The 15,913-nt window shown below is 39.8% G+C and overlaps 1 protein-coding gene across 4 annotated transcripts in view; it reads left to right on the forward strand.

Moving 5' to 3' along the window:
• Window positions 1-15,913, forward strand: part of ZNF800 (zinc finger protein 800) — a 54,946-nt gene that overhangs the window by 12,072 nt on the left and 26,961 nt on the right. For 2 of the 4 annotated variants that reach the window (XM_032442718.1, XM_015852667.2), the window contains exon 6: window positions 9,953-10,040. In XM_032442718.1, the coding sequence (XP_032298609.1) occupies window positions 9,953-10,040 (88 nt within the window). Of the gene's footprint in view, window positions 1-380; window positions 2,066-9,952; window positions 10,041-15,913 lie in introns of those variants that run through there. The other 2 variants (XM_015852675.2, XM_032442719.1) reach the window with 2 other exon arrangements.

The following is a 15,913-nucleotide window of genomic DNA, read 5'->3' on the forward strand; positions in this document are numbered from 1 at the left end:
TCCGTATTCAGAAATATCCTTGTAGTGTATTTGGGGAAAAGAAAACCAAGCTATGTGTGCCTTATTCCATCTTTTTAACTCCAAAATGCTGTATCCTAGAAGGTAATTTGGTTTGAGTTTAGCTTCTGTAGTGAATTTCTACGGAGCAGTGTTAAAACATAATATGAAATATGCGTGACTTCCTAGCAAATCTGGGCTACATGGAATGGAACTTCAAAAAATGAGCTGAGCTAGACCTTGAGTTATGGTGATTTTAAGAGGTCTTTTGTAGTTTGATGGTAAATTAAAAATTTGAGCTTATACATAATTTATGTTGTGTAATTTAAAACAGGATTATGCTGGTAAATGCAAAGTATTAATTTATTCCCATTTCTTCTCAGATAGGTTCAAGTGATGTTCGGAAAATTTGGAGTTCATTTGCATGAAAAAGACTTTAATGTGGTGTTGGAACTGCTAATATCTTGATAATGGTACTATAAGGAGGAAAATCTTCACAAGCTGTTGTTTTTCATACTAAATTACATCCATTCTGACTGCATGTTGTTAGACAGTGCCTCCTCCCAAAACACTTCTGTAGTTGAAATGCACTCATGCTTCTAAATTAGCTGTTAACTGTGCTTATCTCTATACAGCTGTGGTTTGACATGAACTCTCTGAACTTAAAAAAAACAGTACAGAGGCAACCTGACAAACAACAGCTTTGGAAGAAGACTTTTGTTCCTCATGTAGGAGGTCATCTTCAGAGATCTCATCGTACTGTTCCTCCCTGGTAGTGCTAATGGATGAACAGCTCTGATTTTTTTGTGATATCCTACTTTGGCAATTGTTATATACTGTTTTAAACTTATTACAAATGAATGTATAAGAGCAAACATGTAGTGTATATTGGCTGAATTGTACTAATTTTTAGTATTTGCCATAACATCAGTTTGTTCGTATAGACTAATTTCCCAGTTCTGGGACATTCTGAATTTCACTGTACTACAGTCGCTTCAAAGATGTCCATATCTTTTCCATCTGTGGTTCGTTGGACAACTTGATAAACATCTAGGATGTTTACAAGAATATCCACATTCCTCTATACTTTAATTTAAAAAAGAAAAAAAAAAAAAAATTATACAACAAGCACTTTAATGATAGTCGCAGTTTATTTTTTCAATTTATTTTTTGAAAGATCAACACACTAATGTTAATATGAAGGTAGTGAATATTTGTCGATGTGTTATAGACAGACAATCTGTGCACAACCACTTATAATATTAGTTTATTTCATTAAATATTAATAAAAAGGGAGGATAGTATGAGAGAAACTCCAAGTAATTTTTCTCTCGATGTGATAAATGACCACTATAGATAGAACTTGAATTTGTATAATTTGGAAATGGTTTAGATCCCTTTTATTTTGACCTTTTAACCAGGATTTTAGGAAGCCCGTTGCGTGGCTGCCATTATGGAATTCTTGGCAGCTTTCATGCAGCAGTGGTTTTGTTCTTTTGTATGTTTGTTTGTTTGTTTGTTTTTTCTTTCTTTCTTTTTTTTTTTTTTTTATGTTTTAGAGAATATTTTGTTTAGTGATTTGTGTCAAATTGCTACAATTTGCAAGGTACTGTACATCAGAAGAAATACCGCGTCTTTTGTATGGGTTTACTCCCTTACTTAGGGAGGTGCCTCGTGTTCATATATACTTTTTGTATAAAATATATCTAAAATTGTTGATCACAAGATCAGAAGTAAAAATACTTTTATGGATAGAGAACTATTTGGCCCTGTTAGTGCATTGCTCTACAAGTACTGTGAATGGGAACTGGACTGTAGCTGTTGCTCAAAATGTTCTATATTGAATGTACATCTTTTGTTTGGATAAATGTACTGTATTTGGTTGAAAATAAAGCAGACTGGAAATCACTTTTAAGTGTGCATAAGCCGAAAGACGTTTTTGTAAACCTGGAGTATCTGTCATTCCACAATCAGAAAGTACAAGTTTTGTAAAGTTGACCCTCTGATCATTGAAACTAGTTGTTTGTAATATTCTGTTGTAATAAATGGTTTTCTTTTGATATTAAAAGTTTGGCACTTGTGGAGTGAGCGCTTCTCCACCTTATGGTTGACCCTTTGACACCGACTTTTTGTCATTTGTAAAGGTATCTGCTCTTTACTTACCCGATGATTGCTTTTACAATCCTTCTAGAACAAAACTGGATACAGATATTGAAGGAGATAGGTTATGTGTTTACTTGTTACTAAGAGAATTGAGCTATCTAGCTTGCACTGTGAATTGTGTTGGTGGCCAGAGAATGTTAACTCTTCATGTGATTGGAATTTAAGATCTGCCATAATTGTAGCTTATTCTTCTGGAAAGAAAGATCTTCTTCCTTTGTAAGTGCAATTTAAATGATATTCCTGAATGCCTATAGGTTGAGACTGAGAAGTTAAAATGCTGGAGTAGTGATAGAATAACAGTCCATTTCTCAGCTGATCTGTGTGGTTTCTGTGGTCTGTTCTGGATATGTGAGCAGTCTGCATCTTGAAATTCTAGAAGGTAAAGTTATAGGTGTTTCAAAGAAGCTTTCTGCTAAAGGATCTCCAGTTCTGCATCCATATGGAAAAATTGTTTTGTTCCACTTGAGATTGTGAATAGTGTATTTCCTTTTGAAGATGTAGCTTAATAATTAGCAATTGCCACACCGTTTTTTTTTTTGTTTTTTTTTTTTTTTTAAATAATTAAATTAAATCTTCCATTAAGTTAAATCTGCTGCAAAGCTCTTTTGATGCATGAGTCTCCTTTCTGTCTTGTGGATTAGGTTTGCAGTGAGGAAAATGAATGCAAGTATGATAGACTTGTTCAAATCAGTGATTTAAAAATATATATTTATCGTTTTATGCAGCTAACTTGAATGGGGGGAGAAAAAAGGGGAGGGGGAAGGGTTGCTGATTGCTTTTTTTCTGACAAATCCTGAAAATTTATGATAGAGTTCTGGATATAATCCAGATCTATGTGGGGATTTATAGCTGGGGTTTTGTGTGAACATACGAGGATATCAGTTGTTAGTTAGGATGTACTCTTGCATGGGTTTGCTCATTGATGAGATAAGTTGGTTTGTCTTTTGTTGCTTTTAATAGCAAAAGATAAATGTGAACTGTCCAGTGTGCCTTCAGGAATAAGGCTGAGTCTTGTTAAACAGTTTTATATTCAGAATGGATTTGGTATACAGTATAGAAAATTTTGAGGCTGTTCTAAATGTTTTTGTATGGAAGATGATACTGAAAAATAACTTTTTTTAAAAGTAATTCTTGTGTTTTCTAATGCCAAGGCTTTGAGAGGCCAGCTCAAATGTCAAATTGATGTGAAATTGTGCATAACCAGCAAGTGAAACTCACACTTGACACTTGCTGAAATTCTCAGTCTAGTAGAACTCTGACTTCTAACTCTAAACCACCTTTTCATTAGTTAATCTTCAGTTAGCTGAAGACGTCCTTCTTATTAACGGTTGGACTGGATGATCTTTTAGGTCTTTTCTAACCTTGGTGATTCTATGATTATTGGTTTTCATTTTTTATGTTTTAAATTTTGGAGTGTTTTCTCCTACTTCACTTGCCTTTTCTCTCTGAAATCTCAGTTTGCAGGGTTTAAAATCCCCGTAGTATTTGGTTCACTCAGTTTTAGGAGAGAATTAAGTTGTAGCTGAGATAGTTGATGGTCATTGTCACCATTTGTGTTTTGCTGGATTCCAGTGAGATGGAACTGAAGCTGCCACACACAGGATTTGTGTGACTACTCAAATGCTTGAAGTACTTTGGAAAGGGGCGACTGGTTTTGATTGCTGGTTTTAAGAACCTGTGGATAGATATTTTATGTTTCACTTTTGCTGAATAGTAAATTACAGTAATTGGATAACCACAGATGTAGATATGTGTGTTAGTTGAGAGATGAGTAATAGAAAGGAAATTAAGTTGCTTATTTGGATATCCAAGAATTTAGATACTTCTTATAGAAACAAGTCTGTTGTGCTATGGGTTGGAGCAGTAGATTACTCCTTTACGCTTAAAAGTCACAATCGCATGATGTGATAGTTTCCCTTTCTGATACTATCTTCATTTTTCCTTTTCTGCTACTTTGACTCATTTCCATTGTTTTGAGATTCCAGTGTTTTGCTTGTATCATTCAGAAATCACTAAAGATTATTAGCTACGCCTGTTCCATTAGATAATTATGGATTTGTTTATATAGCTTTCAGAATTTACTTTTATTGTGATTTATGTTGTGAGATTTAAGTATGGAACCTAGTAATGTGATATAAATTAGGGCTTTTGTTTTAATGTTAGGGAGTCATCAGAGCGATTAACTTGTCTCCATGTTTTCCTACATCATTACAGCTGTACAAGTCAGCTTTTGTTTTAGTAGGCCAGGAGAGTAAATGTGTTGAAAGCAGATTTTGAGAGTGAAGATCTTGGGAGAAAGACAGAGGGGTGTTATGATAAAGACTGTTATAAGGACAATAGGGAAGAAATAATTTAAATTGGTTTTAAGCCAGTAGTCTGGATCACCAGTGGGAGACCTTAGTAATTGTTGAAGAACCCCCGCTGTTTGTACAAGCAAGGAGATCTTCACGATCTTCTCTAAGGACTGCTGTGTAGGTACAGAGGTTTTGTACCCATACTCAAAGAGAGTGGAGAGGAAGTGAATTATGTGGAATACTTTTCAGTTTCCTTTTGTTTTGAGCTTGCTTTCTGGTACGCCACAGTTATAGTCCTGAAGTGGTAATTCAAGTGGAATGTAATTTGAGAAGTTATGATTGCCTGAGTTCAGCCATCCCTTGGGGGATTGGAAAGATATTGGTAATCTTAATAAAAATGTTGTGTGCTTGGAACAATATCTGCAATGAGGAAACAATATCATTGACTTCGGAGGACATAGTGGGAAATAAAGATAGCCTGAGCCTTTGATAGTACATAAGGCCAAATACATTTTTCTTCAAAATAGATTAAACTATGAACTATTTCTCTGTGTTGCCCGGAGCGATGCTGACAAGGTTGTGTAGACTGAATGATGGAAGAGGGTGTGCTGTTTTATCTCTAGGAGTGGATTTCATAGTGCTTTTACCTCAGTTAGGGGTGAGATGGGAGTTCTCTGCATCAGCGATTCATTGTGCTGAATATTGGCGCCTGGTAATACTGGTAGTCTGTGGTTGTAGTGGTGGTTTTCCTGCCATGTCAATCTAAGGAAGCTCTGATTTACCTGGTCTGACTTCTCAGCACCAAGCTGTTCGTTCAGCTCTGTTGGCTGAACAGGGTTTGCTTTTCCACCTTATTTATGCTCTTTGATCCCAGGAATCTGCTCCTTTATTAGAAGTAAAAGAACCTGCTTTAATGATCTTCCTACAGCTCTCAATGCTTCCTAGAAGCATCCAGGGAGGTCTGCTGCACAATGTATATCAATAAATGTGGTCTAGCTTTATTCTCCAGGATGTTGTGGTTTTACGGTTCTCCCCAGCTTGCAACACATGGCAAAGGAAGGGATGAGTAAGACCATTGGAGCAATGGTTTGAAGTCACTGTCTTGTGGCAAGGCAGGTTGGTTGCAGCTTGAATTTGAAACAGGTGTGGAAATGCAAAACAGTAATGGAACAGGCTGCCTGGAGAGGTTGTTGTCGTCTTCTTTGGAGACATTCAAAACCTGCCTGGACTCATTCCTGTGTGACCTGGTCAAGGTGTTCCTGCTCCAGCAGTGGTGTTGGACTAGATGATCTTTTGAGGTCCCTTCCAATCCCTGATGTTTTGTGGTTCTGTGAGTCATTTTGCTTCCTTATGTGTCTAAATCTGATCTGTCATTCTTTCTGTGAAGAAACATAGTTACCTAAGGATGAACAAACCTGAAATGGATGCATTCCATGTGTGTAAGAATGTGTAAGCCACGTTTTCCATTAAAAATACTTCCCTAATATTGACAGGTCACCAAAGATCAATTATTTCTCTTCGGTATAAAAGTGAGAAGAGCTTTCCAAAATCATGGAGAGATTTCCCTGCAAAGTGTCCAGTTGGTAGCAATTAGGTGGTATCTGAATTCACGGAGTGTAACTTCTGGAATCTGTACTGCCTTAGGGCACTTGTTCCCACCTCAGTATAAATGGGGAAAACAAAAGTGCACACACCTCTGTAGAATTGAACAGGCTACGGGTGACTTTTTTAATTAAGCCTCAGTAGTTGAGCAGTTCCATCTTCCTTGCTCTGCTTGCCTGGGGCAGTGACAGCAGTTATCTTGTGGTAACCCAATGTCTTTTCTTTGGTTTTCTTTTTTTTTTTTTTCCTTCCCAGAAGTAGCCTATGCCATTGTTTATGTGGAGACAGAGCTATGGTGTAGAGTTATTTGAAGACTACTGGCAAAACTGTCTCTGAGAGACAACTTTGGTGACTTGCATTGCCTGACCCTTTCCTCTCATTATCCAAAGCTACAATTATCATGGATAATGATGCCATTCTGAGAGAACAGCCTCAACCCAGCATTGTGTTACTATCACAACAGACAGCAGACATACTCTTTCTTTGGTACCGTTATTCACATACAAGTGGTGCCAAGGTGGATTGTTCTGGTTGAAGTCCCCAAGGATTTAAAATACTCTACAGTTCATGTTTTGGGACTTCTAGAAACATCATAAGAGTGTTATTTATTTATTCATAGACAACATGTATTAATTAAAAGGCTAATTCTGTGTATCTTTGACCAACCATTGGTCTGGATCTTAAGAAGGTAATTGATTCATGTTATCAGGACACTGATTACCTTGACTAGATGCACAAACTTCTTGCTTTAATGATTTCTTGCTGAAAATACCATTCCTAGAAACTGAAGCCAACTGTTCAGAGGTTCTTATGAGTGGAAATGTTTGCAGCTGGTATAGAAACCATGTAGGAAACATGCTTGGAACTACCAGCAAATTAAGCAGTGTGAAGATAGACCTGCATGCTTAAAACGTTTCATGGACTAATTCTTAGATGTCAATGTCTAGAATCTCAGGCTGAGATAAATTCCGTTTCTGTCATTTTTATTTTATTTTTTGCAGTTCAACAGCATGCAAACATCTCCTTAACTGTACGCAATCTATTGTCGATATTCCGAGCTACAGTTAAATTACCATTATTTCATGTTTCTTACTTGATAATTTGCTTTTCTCCTACTCAATGTGATACTGAGATATTCTGCTTTGATTTGAAGATTTATCAGCTTACTAAGAGTCTAAAATGCAATGTGTTTGTTTTCCATGTCATCTTGCTGTAAATATTAAGGCAACTAACTGACTGCAGCATTGCAGAGTCAGGTGCTCGGTTGTGTTCTGAGAGATTTCCCTTTAAAAAGAAGTCTCACATCAGGAAGGCATATACTGAGAAGCATGGAGAACAGCTTTGAAACACTTTGTGAATGAATGCAAAGCCATGCACTGACTCAGTGTGGTAGGAAATAGCAAACAACATATTAACATTCTTGGCTTCAAAACCAGACTAACAGACTAAGATACTGCTGTATCTTGAAGTACCAAACATTATATTTTTGTATCTTGGAAATATTTTTCCCATCTTGGTAGACTGATTGCTTATGTTTGCAGCAATGCAGTGCAGAGCAGTATAATCTGAAGGTAGCAGAATCACCAAAGTCAGTATTTGAATGGGTCTGGGGGGACAAGACTGAAGTAAGGATCTCTTCCAGCAAGTAGTGAGGCTTGCATTGCTGTGTAGTCCCATGGTTGTTTCCTCAACATTTCATTGTTGGGCTGTAGTTGAACTGTGCTGAATTATGATTCAGCTGCTTATTATTTTAGCTTTTAAAAAACACTTCTCAACTCCACCTACTGGCAGCAGGAACTTTTTGACCTACTTTGATATTCAAAGGTGAGAGTAAGGTTATGTGTTGTTAAGATTTTTGTCTGTGTTTTGAAACTGATTGGCATTTGATAGTGTTGAGTCAATGGCTCTTGGTTTGTTTGTTCTGAGAGCAAAGTGATTCAAACACCACCAATGTGGCAGTCTACAATTTGGCTACAAAGTTTCCTAGAAGATGATTTTCAAAAACATGGGACAGTGATCTGGGCAGGAACAATGTGGATCTAATTGTATTTATGCCTTTAAAAATAGATTGGAGAAGTTGCTCAGGATAACATTTGTCTGTGCACTATGCACCCAGTAAGTGGCCTGAGATCTACAAGCCCTGTCCAGCCCTATTTTCCTCACTTTTTCCATGTTTGAATTGGAAATGAAGTGCTCATTTTTCTCTTTTCACCCCACCCCCACCTCCAGGTGAGGTTTGGTGCACTTTAATCATTTTCTCCATAGCCATTAAATTGTCATTCACTGTCTCAGAATGACAATGTCTATCTAAATTCAAATCATTACGAATCCTTGGCTCCTGGTGCTGGGCTTGCTGTTGTGGAGCTGCACCTTTTTATTTTCAGAGCAAAACATAGATAAACCCAAAATGTTTAGCAGAATAGCCCTGTAGCTGCAGTAAGTCTCAGGAAAGCACCTGAGATAGCAGTGTTTGGTTGACTTGCCTTCTGCCAAGCACATGTAGGAGGAATGCAGTAGTTCCTGCCACGAGGAGCTCCACAGGCTTAGAAAATTGCCCTTTTCTCTTCACTTATGTACAAAGAACGAACTGCTTCAGACAAGTGTTCCACTTGTGGGCAGCAGAGAGGCCGGGGCAATGGCGACCGCTGAGCTGTGTCTGCGCTGTTGGACTGCTGCATCCCCTGCCCCTCCAGGGCGGGGGTCGTAAGGGAAACACTGAAGCAGGTGGGAGCCTGGGTTTTGAAACAGTGACTGCAAGCAGAGCAGCACAAAATTGAAACATGAGGGGTAGAGAGGAGTGAGTATGAAGCAAACTGCTCCTGCTGGAGGCCCACCTGAACCTTCAGCCCTCTCCCAGCGCGGTGAGGGTGAGGCAGGCAATTGGGCCACACAGCTGCAGCTCCTTGACTACCAAGGGACTACATGAAAATCACTTCTGGTTAGTTTACAAAAAAGGTATTTGCTGTGTTCTTGTGGCCTGTTCCCAAGTGTCTCGGGGCTCTTGCAGGGCTGTGACAGCCCCTTTTTGCTGGGCCGAACCCTGCTTCACAACCATTGTGTAGCAAGGTGTTTTGCTGCCATGGGAGGGCTCCAGGTGAGTGCTGGAGACAGCAACACCATGTGGGCTTTGGGTAGAGCTGCTTTCTGGAGGCATGTCTGTGTGTAGGGAAATAGTTTAAAAAAAAAAAAGACAAGGGTATTCTGACAGTGAAGACCAAATGTCTGCAGTAAGGTCAGCCTCAGCCAAGTATGTGTCAAAGGAATGAGTCATTAATGTGGAACCAGCTTCTAGGTGGTGGTGTTTGAAGTTCTTGAGTAATGTCTGTACAACTTCCATTTTGACTGTGTTATTTCTGGTCCCAGGGCACAGGGACAGCACTGGGCTGTGTTGCACCCAGTATGGGAATCTCTGCTCAGACATACGTGGGGTTAATGCATTGAGAATCTATGCAGATCAACAGCATTTCATCTCAGTGCTGTTAATCCTTTATGGAATATTGAAGAGAAACTGTACTTTATTAATGTGTTACCTCCTCCAAGCTTTGTTTAACTCATCTCTGCTTTTAAAAAGCAAAATGCTGACAGCAAAATTACCACTACCTTTTAAAGTGTTAAAACTTTATCTGGGGGATGATGGAAGAGATATTGTAAACAGAAATTGCTGCATTCTTCACTTATTATCAGCTGCAAGTGTTCTGTCTTCAGACCTTGCATGCAGTAGCTCTCAGACATATCATTCAGAAAGGAGAAGTACAGGTCATGTCTGCAGGTAGACACCATCTCCTCAAGGTTTTGGTGAAGTTGAATATCTAATTTCAAGTTAGCAAAGTTTCTCCAAAGAGAAAAACAGAAAAAAAAACATGGAATTAACGTATTTTTTTTCTAATCCCCTGCAGTGAAGGAGGAAATGACTCAGTACCTTGTGTTCAGAGGAGTAACTACAAAGAGTGCAATAACACGGTAGCTATGATGAGGCATATACAGGTCAGTGTATATATGGTACAGTGATTGTTCTGTCTTGTTGATGGCTAAAACCAGGAGTGCCATTGCAGAGCCCCTTGCTTTCACAGCTTGAATTCTGCTTGGGAAGAAATATTTGTGTATGCTATTTAAAATGCATGCAGCGAGCTCAGTTCTTCTCTTTGTACGCAGTCAGATCAGACCTCCTCAGGACATGCTGGATTTAATGCACAGATGCCGGTCAGTTTTCTGCACAGATCATTTGCATGTGTGAGTGCTCTCCAGCACTTTATGTCAGATTTGTTAGAATCACACAGTGCAGCTTAAATTTAGTGCCTATACAAAATGATGGCATTGCTTCAAATGAGTGTTATGCGATGGTTATATCTGCAGTTCTGAACATCTAGAAATCTTGAATGAAGGTCCTAAAAGCCTAAATTGTGCAGTAAAACATAGCTCTGCATGGTTACTGAGAGAGCATGTTTAGACAGTGAGAAGCTCACAACTGTTGCCATCAGCCCCACATCCCAGCTCACCTTTCCCTGAGGAGTGATCCCATTCCTGGTGTGCCTTGGTATCCCTGCCCACCAGCACATGCTGCTAATGCAATACACCCTGGCACCACGGTGCTTTATGCCCATGAGGGAAGATGTGCCACAGGTAATTTCCAAGAATGCTTCTCCTCTTCTTCCTTCTGCTCATCTCTTAATTGCAGACAGCACTCCCACCTAGGTCAGACTTCTTGCTCCTTCAAACATTTACAGATAGCTGATTCATAAGTACATGAGGCTTCAGCTCTGTAGAGTGAAGGGTAAGCTCTGAACTTCAAGAGCTTCACTTGGAGGATTGTTCCTTGTATCCACTCCATGGTGTCCCTGCATGGCTATTGCAGTTTCTGTGTATGCTCAAAACCAGATGATGTAATCAGATATCTGACTGCATAGTAGGGTGTTTTGGGGATGCATCAGTAGTAGAACCTTCAATTTTTGTCTCAAAAGAAAGGAGAGTTAACCTCTTTAAGGGAATGAGCTCTCTCTAGTCTTTCTGATCCTATCGGCAATGACCAGTTACAGTCATTAGGAAGAAGCTGTTCATCCAACATGCAGCATATTTTTATCTGCAGAGGAAATGAATTACCAGGATGCTCCATCTGCCAAATTCACTGTCATGGTTTCATTGCCAGCTTATCCATGGGACTAGTCATTCTCCTTAAGGACCTCTCAGCATTTAATGAGCCCTGAGAAGACCCTGTTGTGTCATTTTCTCTCCTGTTTGCTGGCAGAGGGAGCCCCAGTGCTGTGCACCCAGTGCCTGGTTTCCAAAGAGGTCTCACGTGGATCTGCAGGCAGCCAAGTCTGTCCATGGTGTTGCAGGACCTGCCTGACAGGTGTCATGTGCTCATTGCAGTGGGTCACGCCTGCATTCTTCTGCCAAAATGGACTGCAAAGTAGAGATGGTACCTATTGTAAGGGTAGAGGAAATGTGAATGGTCATGGGAAGGCTTCTGACCACTGTGCACTGTAATGCTGTGCCTTGTAGGACCTTGGAACCTCCTTGAGATTTATCAAACTTCTTCACGAGATCTTCCCTCCCTTTTTCTCCATCTTCCTAAGCCATTTCTACCACAGGGGATGCTTCAGGTTGTCCAGATGCTGTGGAGTCTCCTCCATGGAGATCTTCAGAAGCTGCCTGGGCACCCTGCTATGAGTGTCCCTGCTGGAGCAGTGATTAGAGAGGTGGACCCAGAGGTCTGTTCCAACCCCAACACCTCTGTGATTCTGTGATTAATGCATAGGAGGATAGAACTGGTAAGAAATCAGTTCTGTAGAAAAGGGCCTGGAACTATACAAAAAACGGAACCAAATGTAACTTACCATCACAGGACAGGTTCCTTTAGATAAAAGCAGGATTCCACATGCAACCAAGAGCCAGAATATAGCATGCAAAACATGCAATGTAACTCTTGAGCTCTCTCCTATGGAGTGCAGCTGTGATACTGCCTTGTTCTCAAAAAATAACAGTAAATATGTAAGTAAAAGATATCTGGGTCAACTGAAAGGAATCCAGAAGAGCGCTCCAAAAACAACGCTGGGAAATGTGACTCTGGAAGAGAAATGGAGCAGTGAGTTTTTTAATCTAAAGAAAATCAGACCAAGGCATGACATAATAACAGCCCTCAAGCACATAAAATGCTGCTGTGAAGAGGGATTGAATTGGTAGTTCTTCATGTCCATACAGGAGGGGGAGAAAGAAGTAGCCTTTAATTTTAACAGCAAGGGTTACATTTGAAGCCAGGAGAATATTTTGTTGGCAAGAATAATGAAATGTGGAAATAGATTGCCTGAATAAGAGGTCAGACAAACTTTCACTGAGAAAGATATGAGGTATAACTGACCCTCCTTTGGAGTGAATAAAGTCCAAATGCCCCTTTCAGCCCTATCACAATCTCTGTTTGCCTATATATTACAAAAATAAAAATAAAAAAGAGAGACAGTATCTTATACCTTACAGAAGCAATCTCCTCCCTGTGAGTAGCCAGCCTCTGCCCCTGCTTAGATAACTATGCCTTGCTGTGTTCTCACTTATCTGCCTTCTCCAGATCAGCACACAGGTTTTACTTGCTCCAGAGCTGCTACCTGAACTCACCAATTTCCTGTGCATACACCAGGGCTATTTCTGCTTCCTCCAAGCAATACTCCACAGAGGATACAAAATCCTTTATGGATGATTAATAGCTAGCTTTCAAGCCTTAATGATTTGGCTTAGAAACGACATCTTATAGATCAGTCAGCTAATCTAGATCTTGGCCAGCTTCTCGTCTGCTCTTTCCAACAGACAAAGTGACTATTCAGCTCAACATCTTTCATTCTTTCAATCATTCTTCTCCATTATTAACCACCTCTTCAGACACCTATTACTGAGCTGCGCCACTTTGTTCAACAGACCATCACCACTGCATCCCCCAAGGATACACAGATAAACCTTAAACACAGATCAAAAGAAAATGTCGTAGAGACACAGAGGCAGTTCAGGAATTAGTCCAATTTTCCAGTTTTATGCATTTGATTTCCTAATTTTCAGCTCTGCAATGATGAGGCTGCATTATAGCTAAGGGAGAAAACACCGTTTTACAACACATTGGTTAATGCATACAGTTTCAAACAGCAGAAGCTCTTTCCTTCTGTTATTGGAAGAAAGATGAATAATAATGTTAAGATTAGTTACAGCCAGTATGTGGTAGATGGACTGTTGCCATATGGTGTTTATGTAAATTAAATGACAAAATAAGGAGCTAGCATTTATAAGCAACATTTGCACGGTACAGATATCCAGTCTGCATGTGCAATACCTACTAGCCTTTACTAATTAGAAAAGATGACATCAAAAAACACTTTTATCCGAGGCACCTTAACTCCTGTTTTAATGAAAATGCAGTCCTCTTATTTGCTTCACGTCCAAAGAGCACTGAATTCAGTCTCCACTTTTGTTTGATATACAAACTAATCTTGTTCTGTAATTAATTTAAATGCCTATTTTCAGCTGGCTAAATGATCTTGTGATAATGAGTGGCTGCGCTGCCTGTCCAGAAGAGTGTTTGTCCATATCTTGTGGATGGCTTAGCTGACAAAATTTAGGGCAAACATTTCCTCTGTCTGAAGGTCAATAAAGCCACCTACATCTTTCCCATGACTAGATCAGAATTTAGGACCACTTCTACAAGTCCTGATACCCCATGTACTCATAACAGGAACATAAAATGAAGGCTTCAGATAGGTAGGCAAAATGCTCCCCCACACCACCACTGCTCAGTAAACTTTAAATATACTCAAGATGCAACATTTCAAAGTCCATATGTAGCTATTATGCAGAAAAGTCTAGATGTACCTACTATATATAATTTAATTATTTTTTCCCCCATCTTGTATTATTTATCAAGCAGGAACAAAAGGTATCAAGAAGAAAAGATAACTGACACAAATTAAAACAAAACAAAACAAAATAAAACACGGTTTCTTCTAAAGCTGGGTCTCTGGACTAAGAGAGCAGCTCTCAATTCTCAGGTTACAATGAAAGCAGTTCACCTGCTATGGAAAGTGAAACTTGAAATTAATTATGGTCTATGACAGCTTCATGAATCCTTGACTTACAAAACAGATTAGATTCAGGACTCCTACCATCCCACCACACAAAGCCAGGAAATATTTTCTCTAAACATATGCACAAAGGCTAATTAACACAAAATCCTTTTTCCTTACTGAAAAAGAGGTCTTCAGGCTTTATTAGAAGAACAGGAAAGCAATTAACTAAAGATTAAAGGTGCTCCATCTGCATGAAGCGTGATAGAAATTGCCTAAAGGAACAGGAGACAGGTAACAGAGAATATAGCAAAAGAGAGGGAGGGGGAGAGAGTGCAAGAACAAACAACAGGAGGTTAATATTAAAATCAAGACAAGATCTTTCTCAGTAACTTGCTGGAAGTCAGCCATGGAGGGGACAGGTCTAATGTAGGCACAAGCTTTGTTAGGGTATTCAAGTCAGATCACCTGATCATAATGATCCTTTCCAGGCTCATAAATCTAAATGACACCAGTATGAAGACAAAAGTGAATACTAAGCACAAAATCAAGGAAAGTTGTAAACCTATGTTGAACTAAAAAGCTAAACATTATCATGATAGCAGAGGCAATACATAAAAATCATGGCTACTTCTTGACATCTCTATCCAAATGTATACTCCTCCGCCAGTTTTCACATAAAGTAATATAATTCACAGGGAGCAGTCATTTGGCATCTTTCTGAAAACTACAGGACTATGCCAAAATGGCTTTGACCCTTCTGTCATAGGATAGCACGGGGTTAACGTATAGTCATAGAATAACCTCAATTGGATAGGACCCACAGCGATCATTGAGTCCAACTCCAGCTCCACACAGGACCACACAAAATCAAACCCTGTGCCTGAGAGTGCTGTCCAAATGCTCCTTGAACTCCAGAAGCTTGGGGCTGTGCCCACTGCCCTGGGCAGCCTGTTCCAGGGCCTGACTACTCTCTGGTGAAAGACCTTTGCCAAACACTCGACCTGACCCCTCCCCTGACACAGCTCAATGCCATTCCTTTATGATCTACAAGGTTCTACAGATCTCTAGCACTGGAACAAAGCCTGAAAGCCATAGGCGTTGAACACACCTGTATGTATGGATCTGTGTATGGAACTGTATGTAGCTATTGCACAGTAAAACTCAAAGGGGGAGGAAATCTCTACGTAGGTGTTAGTACAGACTGACCATTTGCCCTGTGGAAAACTGCAACGTATATTAACTTGCTTATTTCTATCAGCATCAAAGTTGATGTCTCTCTGAAGCATCCCCTGTGGTAGAAATGGCTTGGGAAGATGGAGAAAAAGGGAGGGAAGATCTCGTGAAGAAGTTTGATAAATCTCAAGGAGGTCCCAAGGTCCTACAAGGCACAGCATTACAGTGCACAGTGGTCAGAAGCCCTCCCTCTGCCAGCAAACAGGAGAAAAAATGACACAACAGGGCCTTCTCAGGGCTCATTAAATGCTGAGAGGTCCTTAAGGAGTGTGTCAGTGCTCCACCATCAGTACAGCAAAGAAATGCTTCTTGGTGATCAAATATGTGATCACTGCCACTTGCACTGTGGAGCACTGCTAAAAAGAGCCTGACTGTTTTCAATGCAGTTCAGGTATTTATAGATACTCCCCTCAGCCTCTTATTTTTCAGGCTGAGAAGTACCAACTCTCTCAGCTTTTCCTCATAGGAGAGGTGATCCAATTCCTTGATCCCCTCGGCCCTCTGCTGGACTCTCATGTCCTGTGGCCCTCAGCTGGACACAGTGCTCTACTCACCAACGCTGAGCAGAGGCATTAATGTTCATTT

Source organism: Coturnix japonica, chromosome 1 (assembly GCF_001577835.2).
Source record: "Coturnix japonica isolate 7356 chromosome 1, Coturnix japonica 2.1, whole genome shotgun sequence".
NCBI lineage: Eukaryota > Metazoa > Chordata > Aves > Galliformes > Phasianidae > Coturnix > Coturnix japonica.